This window comes from Eulemur rufifrons, chromosome 15 (assembly GCF_041146395.1).
Source record: "Eulemur rufifrons isolate Redbay chromosome 15, OSU_ERuf_1, whole genome shotgun sequence".
Taxonomy (NCBI): domain Eukaryota; kingdom Metazoa; phylum Chordata; class Mammalia; order Primates; family Lemuridae; genus Eulemur; species Eulemur rufifrons.
Window position 1 is genome coordinate 80045309 of NC_090997.1, and position 18369 is coordinate 80063677.

At 37.2% G+C, this 18369-nt stretch overlaps 1 protein-coding gene across 5 annotated transcripts in view; it reads right to left on the minus strand.

The window, feature by feature from the left end:
• The window catches only part of EPB41L2 (erythrocyte membrane protein band 4.1 like 2), a 197501-nt gene that overhangs the window by 30462 nt on the left and 148670 nt on the right, over positions 1-18369 (minus strand). For 3 of the 5 annotated variants that reach the window (XM_069488683.1, XM_069488684.1, XM_069488685.1), the window contains exons 10-15: positions 17837-17934; positions 13283-13455; positions 8417-8589; positions 3830-3892; positions 1433-1579; positions 18-119 (exon numbers count right to left, since the gene is read on the minus strand). In XM_069488683.1, coding sequence (XP_069344784.1) covers positions 18-119; positions 1433-1579; positions 3830-3892; positions 8417-8589; positions 13283-13455; positions 17837-17934 — 756 coding nt within the window. The remainder of the gene's footprint in view (positions 1-17; positions 120-1432; positions 1580-3829; positions 3893-8416; positions 8590-13282; positions 13456-17836; positions 17935-18369) is intronic. The other 2 variants (XM_069488686.1, XM_069488687.1) reach the window with 2 other exon arrangements.

Consider the following 18369-nt stretch of genomic DNA (forward strand, 5'->3'; position numbering starts at 1 on the left):
GGATGCAAGGTGAACACCTTGTCCGCCTCCTGAGCTTTTTCTTCAACTGTCCGTGTTGCTCCCATCAGGTACTTCTCCTTCATGGATAAAATATCCTTGAAAAGATGGTCTCCTTTTCTCTATTGTTTTAAACAATAGACATAATCAACAAATAAGACACATACATTACACCTATAGCAGCACAAACACAAAACAACTGTGTAGGTCAGTGGAACAAACCAGATGCAAGGGCACATAACGGAAGACCAAAACTTTGGCATGTCATCGCACTGTTTCTCCAAAGAACACACCACTCTAGAATAGACTGCTGAAATTGACATGATTATCTTCAGAAAAATCTGAAAATAAGAATTTAAGTTGTATCCAACTTCATAAGACCATGCATGGTGTTTTAAATCTCTGTATTTTTGAAAGTTTTGTTTTTCAGTTCAGCAATGATTTTTGCTCATCTGTTCTTCAAGACCAATCTTCCTTTCAATGGCACAAACTTAGAAATTTAAAGCAACTAACAGCTTTGCTTTTTAAGGAAAGGTGAACCAAAATAGCACTAGAATATCTAAATCAAATGTCTATAATTTGGCAACATTCAAGTCAGACAAGATGCTGAAAAGGGAAAGATGGGACTGTTGGATAATGTTATCTTTATATAATTTTTGAAACTGTAGATTAAATACAGTATGAACACTATTCTCCTCAGGCATGATAAATGAGTGCATGGAAGTTCTTGGTCAGTAACAGGAGGGATTTGGAAGCATCACAGAGGAATATATGTAGATAAGAATGAATAGAGAAATATTTTGAGAATATATTCTAAAGGCAATACATACTTACTAGTGGTGAGGAGAAGTAAACCATGGAAAGAAAAAAAATGAGTGTGGAGAAATGGTATGATTGAAACGTTTTTAAAACACTTCTTCATTTCATAACTAGGAAGTTTCGATACTACGTTGTATTATGTATAACATTTTGCCAGTTTTCAACAGGGCTCATCAGACTTAGTTTAACTCATTATCCACAGTAATTACCTTAAGGTATTCTAAATACTGTCTACATGCCTTTAATTATTAATGATTTAATTATTAAGTAAACATCCTTATTTTAGAAGTCAGCAAAAAGTAAATACAATGTTAGCTTCTAAAATGTCCTATGTAACAATTCATTACCACCAATTTACCTGAGTAAAATAGTGAAATTATTCTGAAACTATTTCAAAAGTATTTCAAAACATACAATCTACCTAAGCACTAGGCCAATAAGTTTTACATTGTTAATAAATACTTAGTATTTAAAAAATTGTTAGCAATTACACATAAAAAAAATTAAATGGGAACATTTTTTAACTTCCTGAGAATTAACATAGGAGCTTAACAAACTTGACTTTTACTGAACAGGTGCAGTGAGACATATAGCCAACAAATAGCTAGTGACATACCCCTTGTATCTGTAGGGACAGAGGTGTGATACGTCGTTTTTCCCATTCATTAGGGCGCGGCTCAGGTGTGGATTCCATAAAATTGCGCTTGAGTTCACTAATGCTAGCCTGATGTTTCAGTATGTCCTCCTGGGCCTTATCCAGATCCTAGCAATATGTAACGTAACAAAGGGGGGAAAATCCAAAAGGAAAAAACCCAGTAGGACAAAAATAGAAAATAAAACCAAAAAATAAGACAAAGCAATCTTATGATTAAAAAACATAGTAAAGCAAGAAAAATGCCAAGTCTCAAAAGCCATATTATCTATCACCTATGAATAACCGTGAGTTCATCAAAATTTGCAAATAAAGTCTCAATGTGTAATTGTCTATGATTTATATTTTAAAAGATTCTAATTCCTCTATTTAGAATTTTTAAGGAATAATTATTTATATTATTAGAGGGAAGCCATGGAACTGATCATCAAAATAGCTAATAACCCTTCTTCCTAATACTTGGATTTGAAACTCAGCCCATGACTTTGTTCTAGCAAATTTACCTTTCTGATTAGGTTGCTACTAAAATTGCATTCTGCAAACATAGTATATCAAGTATAAAACAGAGAAAGGTGGACTCAGAAGCACAGTTGGCCTGAAGGAAAAGCCAAACCAGCGTATCCCCCCAAAAATGGAAAAACCAAGGGTTGACTTTTTTCACAGGAAATTCCAATGGTGATTTATAATCCTTAAGGAATAAAAATTAATGCTTCCAGCGGCTGCTTCTTTTTTTTTTGAGACAGAGTCTCACTCTGTTGCCCAGGCTAGAGTGAGTGCCGTGGCATCAGCCTAGCTCACAGCAACCTCAAACTCCTGAGCTCGAGCGATCCTCCTGTCTCAGCCTCCCGAGTAGCTGGGACTACAGGCATGCACCACCATGCCCGGCTAATTTTTTTTTTTCTATATATATTTTTAGCTGTCCATATAATTTCTTTCTATTTTTAGTAGAGATGGGGTCTCGCTCTTGCTCAGGCTGGTCTCGAACTCCTGAGCTCAAACGATCCGCCCACCTCGGCCTCCCAGAGTGCTAGGATTACAGGCGTGAGCCACCGCGCCCGGCCCCAGCGGCTGCTTCTGTTTGGCCTCTTTATGAAATACATGAACCACATACTGGTCTTATATACTTGCCAAGCACAAAAGTGGGGCCCAGCCACCCCATATACCAAATGATCCTTACACAGACAAAGATGCAAGAAAAACTACCAGGTCAATTTTCATGGAAGTAGGCCCCAATAAATGGTGTTTGTGGGATTTTTTTAGACTAGCTCTGATAAATAGTATGTGTAGGAATAAAAGGTAATTAGTGTTCAAGAAATAAATGGTTTAACTGAATTTTAAATGTTTTCTTATATTTCAAAAATCATGGGGACACCTATGGATCATAGCTTTCTTCCCACTCTCAAAGGACAGGTCATGCATCTGATAAAATTAGATATTCCATATTCATGCACAAGCATAGTTGCTCATCTACGAGCTTCTATAGCCATTTGCAAAAACTCATGAAAATCTAAAAATCTTTGCATGGCATGTAAAAATGACTGTGGCTTGAGATCAGGCACATTTCTTACATTTGTTCAAAGCCATGTTATTTAATACACTTTATAGCATTTTAGTAAATTAGGCAAAAATACATTTCCATCAGTTATCAAAGCTACCAAAAGCAACCAGATTAGTCAGATTACTGAGAGCTGCAGTTCTCCGTCAAATACATTGCCACATAGTACCCCTAAAATAAGAGGGAAAAAAATGTTCTCATGTGACATGGGAAACGTATTTTACGTTGCTAATTGGTTGGGCTTTCTTTTCTGTTTATCCTCTCTCTCTTGCTCATTCTTTTTTTCTAATCAATAAAATTCCTTTAATTAGCATACTCTCAAACAGAACACGTTAAGTGGACTGCATGCCTACTCACAAGGATTTTAGGGGGAAAAAAAGTGGGCACAGATGAAGTTCAAATGATTTAATGCCAGATCAACAAACAAATATCTGTTTTGGTTAATATATTAAGGATGGGCTCATGTTACTTCAGATTCTATGCCCTCGAGATAACCCATTAGAGAACAGGTTTACCTGTACAACGACGTCAAGATTATTGAATAAAAACTTTATTCATTTGACAAAACAGAACTTTTGATTTTCCCACTTGTCACTTTGAGAACTTCTAGTGGACACACTCCTACCTAAGCCACTTTAAAAGAACACAGTCAGGCTGGTAACATGCACTCCCGAGCTGAAGTCCCCTCATGCGTCCCATGCACTGTGCTCGAGGGAAATTGCCAGCCAGCGTGTGCGTGCGTGACCTCCCGTCCACAGCAGCCGGGCAGCCATTAGGACAGAGTTGTTTTCTTAGATCATACAAACCTCCAACATTAAATTGCTATGTCTGACATAAATATTATCCCCTTCTACTCTCAAGGAATTTTTCTGTGAAATTAAATCACACACAGGGGGAAAAGGCAAATAAACATAAGTGTATCAATCAGCAAGCACCAGAAATGACCCAGAGTTTGACAGTCTAAGACATTTAAAAAAAAAAAAAAAAGAACTAAAAAAATTCTTAAAAACTTAAAAGCCACAGCAAACACAACTCACAAATAAACCCTAAAGTGCATCCTCCCCCAACAATAATAATGGCAGGCAACAGCCGTGAGTATTTAACTTTAGGGGAAAAAAACAGCCACCTCCTTCAGCTGTGTTTCCTCTTCTTCCATCTTCACCTGAAAGTCACACAGCAGACGGCCAGAAAGAAGGGGAGTATTAGTGGAAACTCCACCATGCGTGCAAAGAAGCTGTATTTGAACTTAAATGGTGAGCTAGCGTTACCAACCTTTATTGTTTGGCCCTCAGACGACGCAGAATATTAAGCCACTTTGTTCTTTCTTCACCTACAGTGTTGTACAAATGATGGAAATGATCCTTTGCAAAGGTGGAATGGAGAAGGGAAGCTTCGCTCTTTCTCAGTCCCTAGATTGTGCTTTTTCAAATACTTTTTTACTCATGAATTTACTCACGAATGAAAATATGAGAGTGCAAAATGGCATCATTCAATCTGTTCTAATTTGAAATGTCTAAATCAACTAGTGATGGGGTGAGGCATAATATTTGTCTTTAGCTTTATATCATGGAACAAATGTTCACCCTAGTATTCAGTTTTTTAATATGGATTTCTTTCCATGGGAACAAAACTGGTTTATTCAGCTACTTTCATATTAAAATGGTGGGTATTTAAAAATAATCTTTGAAATACAGCCACTTTTCTTTCAAAAAATTCTTTAAACAAGAACAGTTTTTCATAGTTGGACATTTCTTAGTAATATCTGTCCAAAAAAATGAATTTGGAAGTTTAAAACTAACACAAATATGGACTGAATTTTAACTCAAGGAAAAGAAAAGTGAGAATGAAAAATCTTGGTTCTGATATCAAAAGAAGATCATTTTAAGCTTTACATGTTAATTCATAACATATATTCCTTTCCTTCTTTACTGGGATGATAGTGTCAAATCTGAGAGTTCAAAATGCTTAGTTTTTAAAAATCATTCATAGTATTTTTGAGAGGTTAAGCAGGTAGCTCAGCATCTTTTTATCGGAAGTGAAATACGAGACACAGCCATTCAATAATCTGTTAAGAACCATCTTCCAATTCCTTGGTCAACACTTAAATCTCTAAAATGTTGATCTTTGGTATTCCTCAGGTAAACTTTTTAACAAGTGTGTTTTCTCCTACAATGCATACTCATTGTGTTATCTTCACATTTTTCTTTAGGTTTGCTCTAAATTTTGTGATTTACTCTATGTATTGATGGGACCCACAGAATGAAACACTAAATCTCCAGGCCACATGTAGCAAAACTGTCAAAAACCTACTGCAGATGTTAACACTAACTTAGTAGTGCAGAGATAGTAAACGTGAAAAAAAATTGTCTTATATAGGGGTAAAAATCCTCAAACCGGACACCTAATTTTAAATAAAAGAGCACTAAGAGGCACAATCCTAGTGTTATACAATCTAAGTTTTCAAAAATCCATGTTTCATTTTTCACACACATTTGTTAAAGGTAACAGCTCTTCCTTTCAAAGCCCTGACAGTCACTCTTTTATATAATTACAAAATTTAGGGTTGGGGAAAAAATTGGTTAAAATTCATCTGGTCCCCAAATGCTACAATAACAGGGAGATAGCGAGTTTCTGAGATTACACTGACAAATGTCAGGAGTAAAGGTACGTCCTCATAAATTCAAGGAAGAGCTTGGATTTCTAACAAGAGAAATAACAATACTAAGGAGTTCTACTAAAACACATCAATTACAATTAATGTCCACTGCATCAGCCTAAGTTCTACTCTATATCGAAACAAAAGTTTCCATCCTAAATTAACAGCATTAATATCTATCTGTAAAATGGAGAGACCCAGTACGATTGTTATGGGCAACACAGGTTTCCCTCCACCCCCACTCCTTTTGTTAAAAATCTAGTATGATCTAGATATTTATAAAATAACCCTGTAATTTTGCCCTGAACTAGGAATGTGTGGACCTGGTCAACAGATATGGATAGAAGAGAACTGTCTACACCTATTTTTCATGCACTAAAATGTACTATATGTGAAAATGTGCAGATAATACTATGTTGAGGATAATCAATGAACTTTATGCACATGTTTACACTCTATATTAGGAAAGGTTAAAGATAAAGGTTTGTTGACTCCACAAATTCAAGCTTATGTAGGAGTGTCAGCAACTGCTTCCTCTTCCTCTGTTTTGTCATTCAAGTCACAGTCAGAAGAAACGTTAAAGGAGGTGGCTTTAGCCTCCAGATAGCAGAGGGACAGAGCCAGAGGAAGGGAGAAGGTGAGAGAAAAAGGAACCGACTGAGAAGCAGAGAGAAGTAGCCCAAAGATGAGGATAAGGGAAGGAATGAATGATGGGGAAGTGATGGGGACATAGTGCTGAACACCAGCGGGGAGGAAGGAGACCCAGACCTTGGGGAGGCTGGGGAAAGAAAGATACCCATCTTCATCAAGAAGGGAGGGGAAGCCAGAGGGAAAACATTTGTAGAAACTGAAGAAGTAACCACATTCAGAATCATCAGCCGCTTTAGGAGTCTTCTCATGGACGGGAGAAGGACAGTCAGGCTGAGGAGGGACTACAGTAGGATCCAAGACCGAATCAGATATGGCAACTTCAGGGTCCCCCTGCTCTGATGTTTCACCTGTGGAAAGGACCTCTAAGCTGTCTAGGGTGATCTGGTCGGCCTCCCCAAAGGGGTCTTCCTCTGAAATGTCTGAAAGCCAGTCCATTTCAGGGACTGGCAGTAGGTTTGGGGAAAACGATGAAACACGGTGGATGAGTGGTGAAGGTGGGCACATGGAAACAGTCTACTCTCAAGAGCAAACCCATGGTTCAATGTGAAATTACACAACGGATACAGTCAAAGGCAAAACAATGCGAGAGAAAGAGGACAAAAGAAGAAATGGGTACGTTAGTGAAAACTTTCACTCTAAAGTCGGGATCATATTAACACAGTATTGTTAAAAAAAATGAATTACATGATCCATTTTTCAAGAGGAAAGACTAGATTATTTTTATCACATAAAATTTATAGGTATCTGATTTAACTATTATTTCCCAACTGGTTGCAAATAGATCCTATGAAATTCAAACAGCATTATTTACTTTTAAACCTGGTAGGTGACAGACATTCAAAGCATTAGCAAAAATGCCAGCATATCCAGTCATTTGCTGAAAACAAGCAAGATTTCCTTTGAAACTTAGAAGAACTTAAAAAAAAAAAAAAAAACTAAATGTGTCAAACGAGGCAAAATGGAAGAGAGACTTTCTGAAATGCTGAGATCTTCTGTTTTCACTCTCCTGGGTGCCTTGTTAGCATAATTATAAAAATATGATTCTGACAACTTCTCAGCAATTGAAGGATACCTTGTTGGACACGATTTCTATTATGTTTAAATAATTTTTCAATATGATAGTCACAAACTCTTTAATCATGGAATGCAAATAATTTAATGTCACCTGCTACGTGATGCATTTGTCCTTGTGGCACAAGACAGGGCCCACATGGTCCCTGAGACCTCCTCCATGCTGAACATTAGAGGCAGTTGGTACAGGAATTCCTGAGGCACTGGCAGCTACTTTATTTAGCAGATTCTGTATAAATTCATGTTGCATGTCTTTAAAATTTTCAAAGTTAAAACTTAGAAAACATTATAAATCCATAGGATGATTTCTTTTCTCTTTTCTTGGTGCAGCTATGGAAAGCAGATCTGAAGAACTCAAAGACTCTTCAAATCAATATTCAAGTGATTTTACTGGCATAGTAGTAAGTCAACAGTGACCAATTTGAGAACACAATATAGGTTACTGCTCCATTCACTATGGTGTATGCACAAAATAAAGCCAATGGCAACACACCATCTTCTCACTATTCACAAAACAATTACCCTTTGCTTAAGAATTTCTTCATCAGTTATAGATTACTGATGAAAAAAATTTTCATAAAGAATACTTTTATTCATGTAGAAAATTCAAGTCAACGTAATTAAAATAATCAAGACACAAGCTACGATTTAAAATTCACTTGTAACAAACCAAATATAAATTCCAAATCATCATAGCTTTTATAAATTTGGGATTTATCTTTCATATAGAGATTATGAAGACAGACAAAAGGGCCAGTAAATTACTTACTTGCATTAATATAATTTACATAGAAATATTTTGCTTTGAACAATAATTTAAAAAAAAAAAAAAAGGGTTAGAGACCACAGTCCAAGCCAGAAAGAGCCTACACATATTTGAAAGTTGGGAAGTTTTATCAACAGAGAACATACAATGACTAATTTTAAATATTTGGTTTCTAAAACAGAAAATGCAACAGATAGCCTCTAGTCTGCGTGAACGTTTAAAACCACAGACTGTACTAATATACCATACCTTTCCTTCAATGAGTTGCAAATGTGGGGCTTTAGTTGGGCTTCTCACTTCCCTCCTGCCATCCCCATCTTGTACCATGGCAATGCCGACAACTCCAGGGTCATATGCTGAAATCTCTCCAGCAGAGACAGAAAAATCCTTCATAAGACTTTGGTCCACAACACCAATTGGAGCTAGTAAAGAATGATAATTTTGGCTTACTTTAGGACATAAATGGTAAAACTTTATGGAATTCCACCCCCCACATACAGATAAACAAGCAGCATGTAAACAATTGACAGGAACAGGAATATTGATTGAGCTCTGAAAATATCACCATATAAAATAAACTCATTTTTAAACTCTTACCAAACTCTGAAAGTATTCTGAACTTTAACCAACTGGACTAAACCAGGGTCTCAAATCACAGTTTTGAAGGATATACTCTGATCATGGAACTGGCCAGTAGGAGGAGCTCTAAGACCAGCTGAAACACCGGAGTCAGGCAAAACGTCAGAATTACAAGGTAAGCGCTATTTTAATTCTCGAGTCCTCTTTGCTTTTGCTTGGATTTATCTCTGAATCTATCAATTGCAACAAGTAGTTATATAATTATTAAAATTATTTGCTTCAATAAGTTTTAAAAATTCCTCCATAAAGGAATCTTTAGTTTGAATGACATTTAAAAGGTAAGATAGTAAGGTAAATTTGGGGCATTTATCTTGTTTAATATCTTTCATTTTTTAACTCCTCTCCTCCATGCCTCAACACAACCTACAGTAAATCTAATATATAGACACCTCCCTTCTGCCCCCACCCCCAGCATCCCCGGCCCTCATGTGCTCTCTCTTCATCTCTGCTTCAGATAGGCAGAAACATACTGTATCAAAGCTTTTGTCATATTGCAGATCAACCCAAAACCTCAACAAGGCAAAGTGAGTAGAAGGTGGCAAAACCTCTTTCCATCTATAACTCATCCCCAAACTACTGTGAGGTTATTTCACCTGTATAAAAAGTACTTTACTGACACCATGAGGTTTGCTCTGGTTCCATGCCCCTAGGGAAGTCCAGTCAACACAAAATCCTTTAGGCTGCAAGCTCTTGGAGGGCAGGGGCTGTGTGTGATCTACCATATTGGACTTGGGAGGCATCAAGCACTTTGAATCTAGATACCAAAAGATACCTCTCAAACCACATCCTCACCTGCCCTGTCCAAAACTTAATTCTTTCCCAGTCTTGTCTTTTTCACCAAATGCTACTCTCATCCTCACAACCATTTACTCGAGCCAGGAACCTGCACATTTTCTAGGATTCTTCCTTCGCCTCTCAACACCAGCAAGTCCAACAGGGTCCTTAGATATATTTCTAAATGTAGCCAGCTCTTTACACCTCTGATTCTACCACTTCCCTTTTTAAGACTTTCCCAGACCTTACTTATTTGTCAGGGTTTTTTTTTTTTTTTTTTTTTAACTTTTAACAAAATATTAATAATAGCAAAGTATATGGCTATGATTAATTCTTTAGCTTATGATTATGATTTCTAAGCATCTATTACACATATTCAGGAATTATTGCAAAATGAAAAAAAATGTGACCTAAAAATGGTTTCAAATGTAATGATGCTAAAAGTTGTATGAATATCAAATTAAAAGCTACAAAATGAAGTTGGCAAAATGCTGACTTTGCATACTTTTAAGCACTTACTGATTAAGCTCAGTTTGCAGTTTTCTTTCGGAGCCCGTGAGCTCTCCCTCCCTTACACCTTTATCCCTGCCACCTCTGCTTCCTAGAATGCTGTAATATCTCCTGTCCTTCTCACAGCTGCCTCCTCACCCTTCAAATCTCACAGGGTCTTCCCTCCCATGTGGTCCTGTCTAAGTAGCATCCCTGCTCATTATACTCTCCACTTTCAGAAAATCATTCCCTGCCTCCGTCCCACCCCCACCACCATGCACCTGGGTGGTTTGTTCTCTTAAATGACTGACTTGCTTCCTTTTTGGTTCAATTTTCTAATCTCAGAGGAGTCTCCCTGTTCTAAAATAGCTGCTCTAGATTGATTTTTATTTTGATATTTGATCTTTAGATAGAACATTAATTTTTACTTTCTATGTAATCACTAGAGGATTTATTTTAATTTGCCGAACTTTAAAGGGAGGATTATTTATATACCTAAATTATTCTAGCCTAACTTAAAAAGTAAACAGGAAAAAGAAAATACAGCACATGTCAAGGGCAGAAAAACGTATATTGATGGCGGGTGGTCAGTACCAGGTTACAGCCTAGCTTTGCTCTGGGGGAAAAAAGGGAGAACATAAGCCCTAACCCAAGAGTTTGCTGGCTGTCTGGTCATGTATTGGCAGAAAAGGCCTCCTATTTTTCACAAAAACACAATAATCCTTTTGATGACTTGCCCATCTGATGAATTACAGTGTCCCAAACACAAAGGGAAAAATAATGGATTACTGTGCCATGTTTGTTGCATTTCCTTGTAAAAATCATTGTTTTCAGATACAGACCTCCTATAACCCTCTGCACTAACTGCCCATACAAGATGGTGGGTTTCCTTGTGCACAGTTTATATACCTCAAAGAAAATGCACTGGATTACTGCTCTTTTTAAACACTAAAATTTGCAATATAAGAGTTATAGAGCCTCATAGTTTCTAACAAACGCTGAAAACAGACAGTGTTCCCGAAAGAGCAATGATTTCTCTCCAGGCATTAAACAACAGTGACTGCATTTATTCAGCACTTGTATAAATTCTCTGTGGCAAGGGGCAAGGCTTGTGAAATATTTACATGGGTTGGCACATTTTTTGGATTTACTTGGCAAAGTGTTCAGAGTTGTTGATGAGCTAAAAGATATTCTGACAGCTATAGTACATTAATAATTCACTGAATGTAAATCACTGCCATTTGGAAATGTGGACATTTGTTTGAAGCATGTTTCATGGTCCCCTTATATATTTTTTGTGTGGCCTCATAAAACTGTATGGAAGATTCACCAGAATCAAGATTTAATAACTATACACCAAAATGCCCACCAATAAATCCCAGGAAATATCTGTGTGTCCACCTGCATCAAGTTTTTTCCTGGGAAAAGTAGATCAAGGCCAGTGGGTGCCAATTCTTCACTAATGAGAGCTTTTTTATCTGTTAGCATTATCTGGTCTGTTTTACCGAATTATTTAAAATATAAGTTGTTAAAGTTAATATTTCTGAAAAATATCAAGTAAAAATCAAAAAAGTTTCTGTTGATAAACAGTATTAAAATAAAATTTTCAAATTTAATATTTTATATATATATATTTTGAGAATAATCAACCAAAAATGTTGGAAAACTATTTCTTCAGGTAGAAAATTATCCATACTAATCATTTTCTATTACATAGAAAGAAAAATTAAGTCCTTCATAAAGCATTCTAATGTAAATCTAATCTTAGCTCTTTCAAAGGAAATCTATTAACCCAAAATTGGACCAGGTAATAAGATACATATATAAAGAAAAGCATCATCAATTTATTTCCCTGTATAGTTTATATAAAACTACAAATATGTAGCTAATTATAATTCTAATAGATAAAAAATTCACATTTATATATCTCCCCTAGGGTTAGAGAACAAGTAAACACATTTCCTTTGTTTTGTTAAAATGCTGTATTTAAAACGAATCCTTTGAAACTATGAACATCTTCTCATATGATGGAAAGTTTTGTAAGCTTCAATAGGAGTTTTTTAACTCATAAATATTTGATGATGCTAAGAATGTTTTATGTTCATTTAAATTAAGGTTCATACCATACCAAAAAGCCCTTAGAATTACATTTTGCCATTAATTAACAAGTTCAAGAAATTAAACCACATAAAACACACCACAACCAAGTCAAACCAGTAAAAACATGTTTGTCCAACATCTTATGAACAAGGACTCTTAAGGAATATTTTTGTGCACTGACAATACAAGTTGAGTATCCCTTATCCGAAAAGTTTGGGACCAGAACTGTTTCAGATTTTGGATTTTTTCAGATTTTGGAATATTTGCATTATATATACTTATTGACTGAGCATCCCAAATTCAAAAACCTGAAATCCAAAATGCTCCATTGAGCACTGCCTTTGAACATATGTCGGCACTCAAAAAGTTTCAGATCTTGGAGCACTTTGGATTTCAGATTTGGGATGTTCAACCTGTACAAAAAAAAAAGTCTATTCAGAATGACAATTTCAAAGCACTAGAAAATTATTTTCTTCTGATTATAATTAATAGCATTTTATTTACTCAGAAAAAAATGGCTATCCTTCTACTGCTGGGGTCCCCAACCCCTGGGCTGTGGACCAATACTGGTCCGTGGCCTGTTAGGAACCTGGCCGCACAGCTGAAGGTTAGCAGAGTACAAGTTAGCAAAGTTTCATCTGTATTTACAGCTGCTCCCCATCACACGCATCACCACATAAATTCCACCTACTGTCAGATCAGCACATTAGATTCTCATAGGAATGCAAACCCTATGCAAACTGTGCATGCAAGGGATCTAGGTTGCCCACTCCTTATGAGAATCTAATGTCTAATGATCTGAGGTGGAGCTGATATGGTGATGCTAGCACTGGGAGTGACTACAAATACAGATTATCATTAGCAGAGAGGTTTGACTGCACAATAAACGTAATCACTTGAATCATCCCGAAACCATCTTCCCCCTGTCCCCCATGTGCCCCCTCCCCAACCCTGCCATCTGTGGAAAAATTGTCTTCCATGAAACTGGTCCCCAGTGCCAAAAAGGTTGCGGACCGCTGCTCTGGGTAGCCTGGTTAACAAGATCAACATTTTCCAACCTCATTGGATTAGAGGAAGATAAATGAAATCCAAAAGTAGTATAAACGCATTTACCTCCATCAAGACTCCTGGAGACCCGTTTACTAGAAGTGCGCTCAAAGTGTGGTGCTGGCCTATCTATGAGGGTGCTTGCCTGGCGGGTCTGTGCTTGGGTGCGGCCGCTATAGCGGAATTTGGACCCCAAGGTCAGGAACTTGGCCTTTGGTGGCTGCTCTGGAGACACAAGCCTATAGGGAAAACAGGGGGGAAAAAAAAAAAAACCAAAGAAGCAAAATTAGACTTTATGGACTTTTTTAAAAAACCAAACTTTATGTATTTTAATATCTCAAAAACAATGCTACCTAAACTTTCTAATGAAAAAAGAACATTATAAACCCTCCTATATACACAGCTTTATGATAGTGATAAGATGAGAAAATCCGCATTCATGTATTCATGAATGATATGTTTTTCTCAACCGAAGCAAAGGAGCAGCTGTTCTCAGTGTGTATCAAAGGTTATTTATTTGCAGTCACTTAAATCATTTATATAAACACATATGTCTGAAGTCTTGCTCCTAGCTGTAAATGTCAAGTAGCAATCCATTACCATTAGTAATTCTTAATATTTACGCCTATTTCTTCTGGGAAAAAAACATCTAACTCAGGAATCTGTTCCATCAAGCGATTCTTTCCCATGAAGAACACAACACACAGTTGATCTGTAGAGATGACTAAGATCCTTTCTTGTCAGCACAATTCTACTGCCTAAGCTCTGGGTTCATAATGAATGAAGTCAAATTTCCTTGATGTCAAATATTTCCAGACTTATGCAAAAGCATGTTTTTAGTAAATGAGCCAGTCTTTTTTGGAATACAACTGAAATTGTCTTGCTTTCACTGTCTGATCAAGAGATGACAAAATGTCTTAACAGAAAGATAATCTCAGAGCTCTTTAAGAATTTATTAAATAAAAAAGACTTTAATTCATAATTCAAGAAAATGAAGAACTCCACCAAAACTTTTCCTATCATTTGCCAAGGAAAAGAGATTTCTTAAAGAGCTTTTTACCATTTCAAGTATTTCTAGACTTTCTGTACAAGTTTTTAGAAATCTTCTGCAATGAAACAATGAAGAGTTCGAAGTCAAGGTGAATCATGATGTGATAAATACGAGAACCAATCCTCCATCAACTGTATCCACCCAGAAAAACAGCATGTTAGAACTAAACTGATAAAAGACGAATTAACACACTGTTGCTTTCTTGGCATGTAGGGTAGCAAAAGCATTTCTCGATTTTCAAAGGAAATGTAGATGCTGCTGCTGAGAAGGTGCAAGTTGCCGATGGCCTGTGCCTCCAACTGTACTTTGGGAAGAGCTGCATATTCCTTAAATTAGAATGCTGGAACTATAGAAATGTGGACTTGCTCTAAGACCCTATCTTCGTAAGAATAACATCAAAACCACTAAAAGACATCTACCATTTCACTTTGGGGAATATAAAAACTACAAAAAAGGACTAACCTTTTACCTAGAGTATTAAAGGCCTTGAGCAAGATAAGCATCAATGATGCATCAAAAAGGAATTCAAGTTTTATATATTTTACTACTTAGGTATATTAACATTTTAATTTTTTAAAATCTTGCCATTATACATCAAACATCATTAATGTTTATCTATAGACTATAAGGGAACATTTAAGAAAAACCCACTTAACAATTACTAAAGTTAATCATACATTTAACTAGTGGAAATGCTTCTATAGGCCTCTCTATGAAGCCACTGATGACACTGTAACATATTTGGGACTACTCTGGTTCTACAAAGCCAAGTTTAAGAGGTAGTTTAATGTCAAGCTACAAGAATATCATGTTAATCTCTAGTTTACATACCAGTAGGAACAACAACATAAGCACTGAGAAGAATACAAGGAAGCACATCTGCTGCAAATACAACCAGGCAGTGTAACACAGTGAGTCTACTTGGAGCCACACTGCCTGGTTTGAATCCCGTCTCCACCAGTTACTATCTATAGGACCACGGGCACGTTGCTTAATGCCCCTGTTCCTCAGTTCCTCCATGTGTAAAGTGAAGATAATAGCACCTGCCCTGTAAGATTTGTTGTAAAAAAGATTTAATCCCTGTACAGCACTTAGAATGGTGACAGGCTCAATTAAATACCCACACAAAGGTGGCAGCTTCATTATTCTATTTTCATTCCACTAATACTAGTCTAGACGACTGGCTATCTATCAATCAATAGAAAGATCTATTTATTTGTTAATGGCTTCAATCTGCAAGCCACTGTAATTTTCTAAAAAAGTCATTTGCACCTTTTATGATAAACTAAAACAGAACATAATCTGCTGATCTGATTCAAAGCACTCTGTAGACAAAGTATGATTTGCCCTTTCTCTGTTAGATAAACTGTTTTATGTTGCTTTGTTAGCAATGTTATACAAGGTTTTAAAAGTTAAAAGAGCTTTTGTTAACCATTATCTCAAAAGTTTGCAGGAGCAAATTAGTCTACTTTTAAATTGCAGTCCATGATGCATTAGCAAAAATAATGAAGGGGACTACAGGGCTGAACACATCTCAGCAACTCCTGCTGGAAGAACGTAAGAAGAGGACGGTGCAGAGGTGAGGAGTGTGGGCTTTAGGATCAGAGGGCTGGGTCCCTGCCTCTACTCAGGTGCCTGGCTGCTGTGTTCCTCTGTAGGCACCACCTCTAAGCACAAGCTTCCTTGCCTGGGGTGAGAAACAAATAAATTACTGTGATATAAACCAATCGATTCTGTGTCTGACAACAATAAATGCTCAATGAACATTAGCACTTGTTATTTTTAAAAGAATTATTGCTTTTATTACCGTTATTTGACAGGAAAAGCTGTTGTCTGTCTGGCTTAGAACTGTGTCATAAATGTCATCTGCTAGCTTTATAGGAGGCAGGCTCATGTTGAATCAAGGAGAAATTTGTCATGGCTACCAAGAGAAATTATAAACTTTCAGAGATTTATATGATCAGTGTAACTGAGTCAGATGGATTCAAGTATACTTTATATTTCTCCCCTAAAATGAATATGTCAGTCTCAAAAATAGATATTGGTCAATTTAATATATAATTTAAACTTTTGTACCCCCTAATAAGCTGAAATAAAAAAAAAAAGGAGTTATTTGTGCCAGCTGATAATTCACTTTAAAAATAGCAAATTGTGCTAACAAACCAAGAATAGTGATGAAGATAAACCTTAAAATACACTAGAAATGGTTTTAAGTTTGTCTGTGTTACCTCATTTGATTTTCAGAACATCCATCACCTATGGATGATGAAAGTGAAGCTACGTCACTTACCACAGTCACACAGCTTGTATGTGGTGGAACATCATTGGCCCCTAAGTCCAGAGCAAAGACCTTAAAGATGAACGGTCTAGACACACAGCCCTATAGAGTACAGTGATAGGAAACTGAGAAAATGGAGAAAATGAAGATAAGCAAACTATGCATAAAAAATATGCCCTTGAAGAAAAGTACAAAAGAAGACAGGACATAAGCTCGGTGGTCAAAGGAATTTTTTGTTTTTGTTTTTGGTTTTTAGTTTTTAAAGGAGCAAGACATGGATATATTAATGGCCAAAGAAGCCAAAGGCATCCACTGGAGAATAAACAAGTTACAAAGAAGGATCCTTTGTGAAGCATGAAGTGAGGGACCAAAGCAGAGGAATGGCTGTCTTCTCCTTGAGACAAGGGAGGAGGGAAGGAATGAATGGGGGTTGGGGGGAGGAATGATGCTGAGTTAGGGGGAAAAGGGGGAAAAGAGAAGGTGCGTGATACTGAGAACACTCACGACCCACAGCTTCTACCACCAGTGAACCACACAACGGAGGGCATCAGAGGAGAGTGTCAGGGGCACCTAGGGACTCAAGATGACCATGAACATTTGGAATGACAAAGGAAGTAAAAAGACTGATTTGATTGCCCAGTAGCAGAGAAGATCCAGCTGATGCTGGAAATTATTTACCTGTAGTAGCCCTACTCCACAGAGTTGTGCTATTTTCTGTTATAAAGAATAATTGCATGTGTTGCAATAGTTATGCTATTTAAGGTAGCACTTCGCAGGTACAGAAAAGGTGAGGTCAGGACACAAAGACTCATCCAGGACCCAAAGACTGGGAAGTTAGATGTGCCAAGAGGAGAAGGGCTCGAGGGGGTTAGAACACTGCTGACAAAGTAGCCATGGGGCCAGACCATAGGCTTCAGGCTGCTTTGGGAAAGAAGTTAAGCCAAGAGGGGGCTGATGAGAACATCTAAATGAACCTAAGATGAGTGACAGTGGAGAGAAGAATGGTAGAAGGCGCAGGGCAGTGTGGTCGTGGTGGGGAAAAAGGTGGTTCGACTCAGGAAGTGGCGTTGTGGACAACTGCAGAGGCAGCTCAGGTCTGAGTGAGGACACAGCATGGCCTCAGGCCACAGAAAAGGACACGGAGGGGACTGCAAACAAAGGAGATATGGCACAGAGGAGAGCAGAAACCCAAGGGCAGGGGGTGGATGTACCTATCACACTATCCGTCACTACCATCTCCAAGTCCACAAAGGCTGCCAACAGCAATACCACATTATTTTCCTAAAATTACCTGTAGAAAGTGTGATGCTCCACGCACACTTTCCATAGCCTTTTCGCTGCCCGGTGGTTTGGCAGTTTGAATCCAATGGTGCTCTCGAACTGTTCCATCTGGAATAAATCCACAAAACAAATCAGCATATTCCCTTAAGAGCTGATGAGAAGCTACTGAAAAACATGGATTCAGATGTTTCTGCAAGAAGTAATTCTTGAAAAAGGTAAATATTGTGTATCTAATATAATCATACAAAATGAATTTTTCAGAGACTGTAGTACTATTTTCAGTGAAAAGCAAGTATCAACTGTTCAACATAAACCAACTATCCTTCAATGTCCACTAAAACTCATTTTTATCACCTTCCTATTGATCTCCACCACTTAATTGATTCAACAAGAAAAAATGAGCCCCCATTATGTGCCAGGCACTTAGTACTTCTTCTTTTCTGTAAAAGGCATGTGTTTGTTTGTTTGTTAGCAACAGAAATATGTATATGCAGGTTTATCAACAAGTACCCTGACCTTTTTACCATGGAATAAAGAATAGTT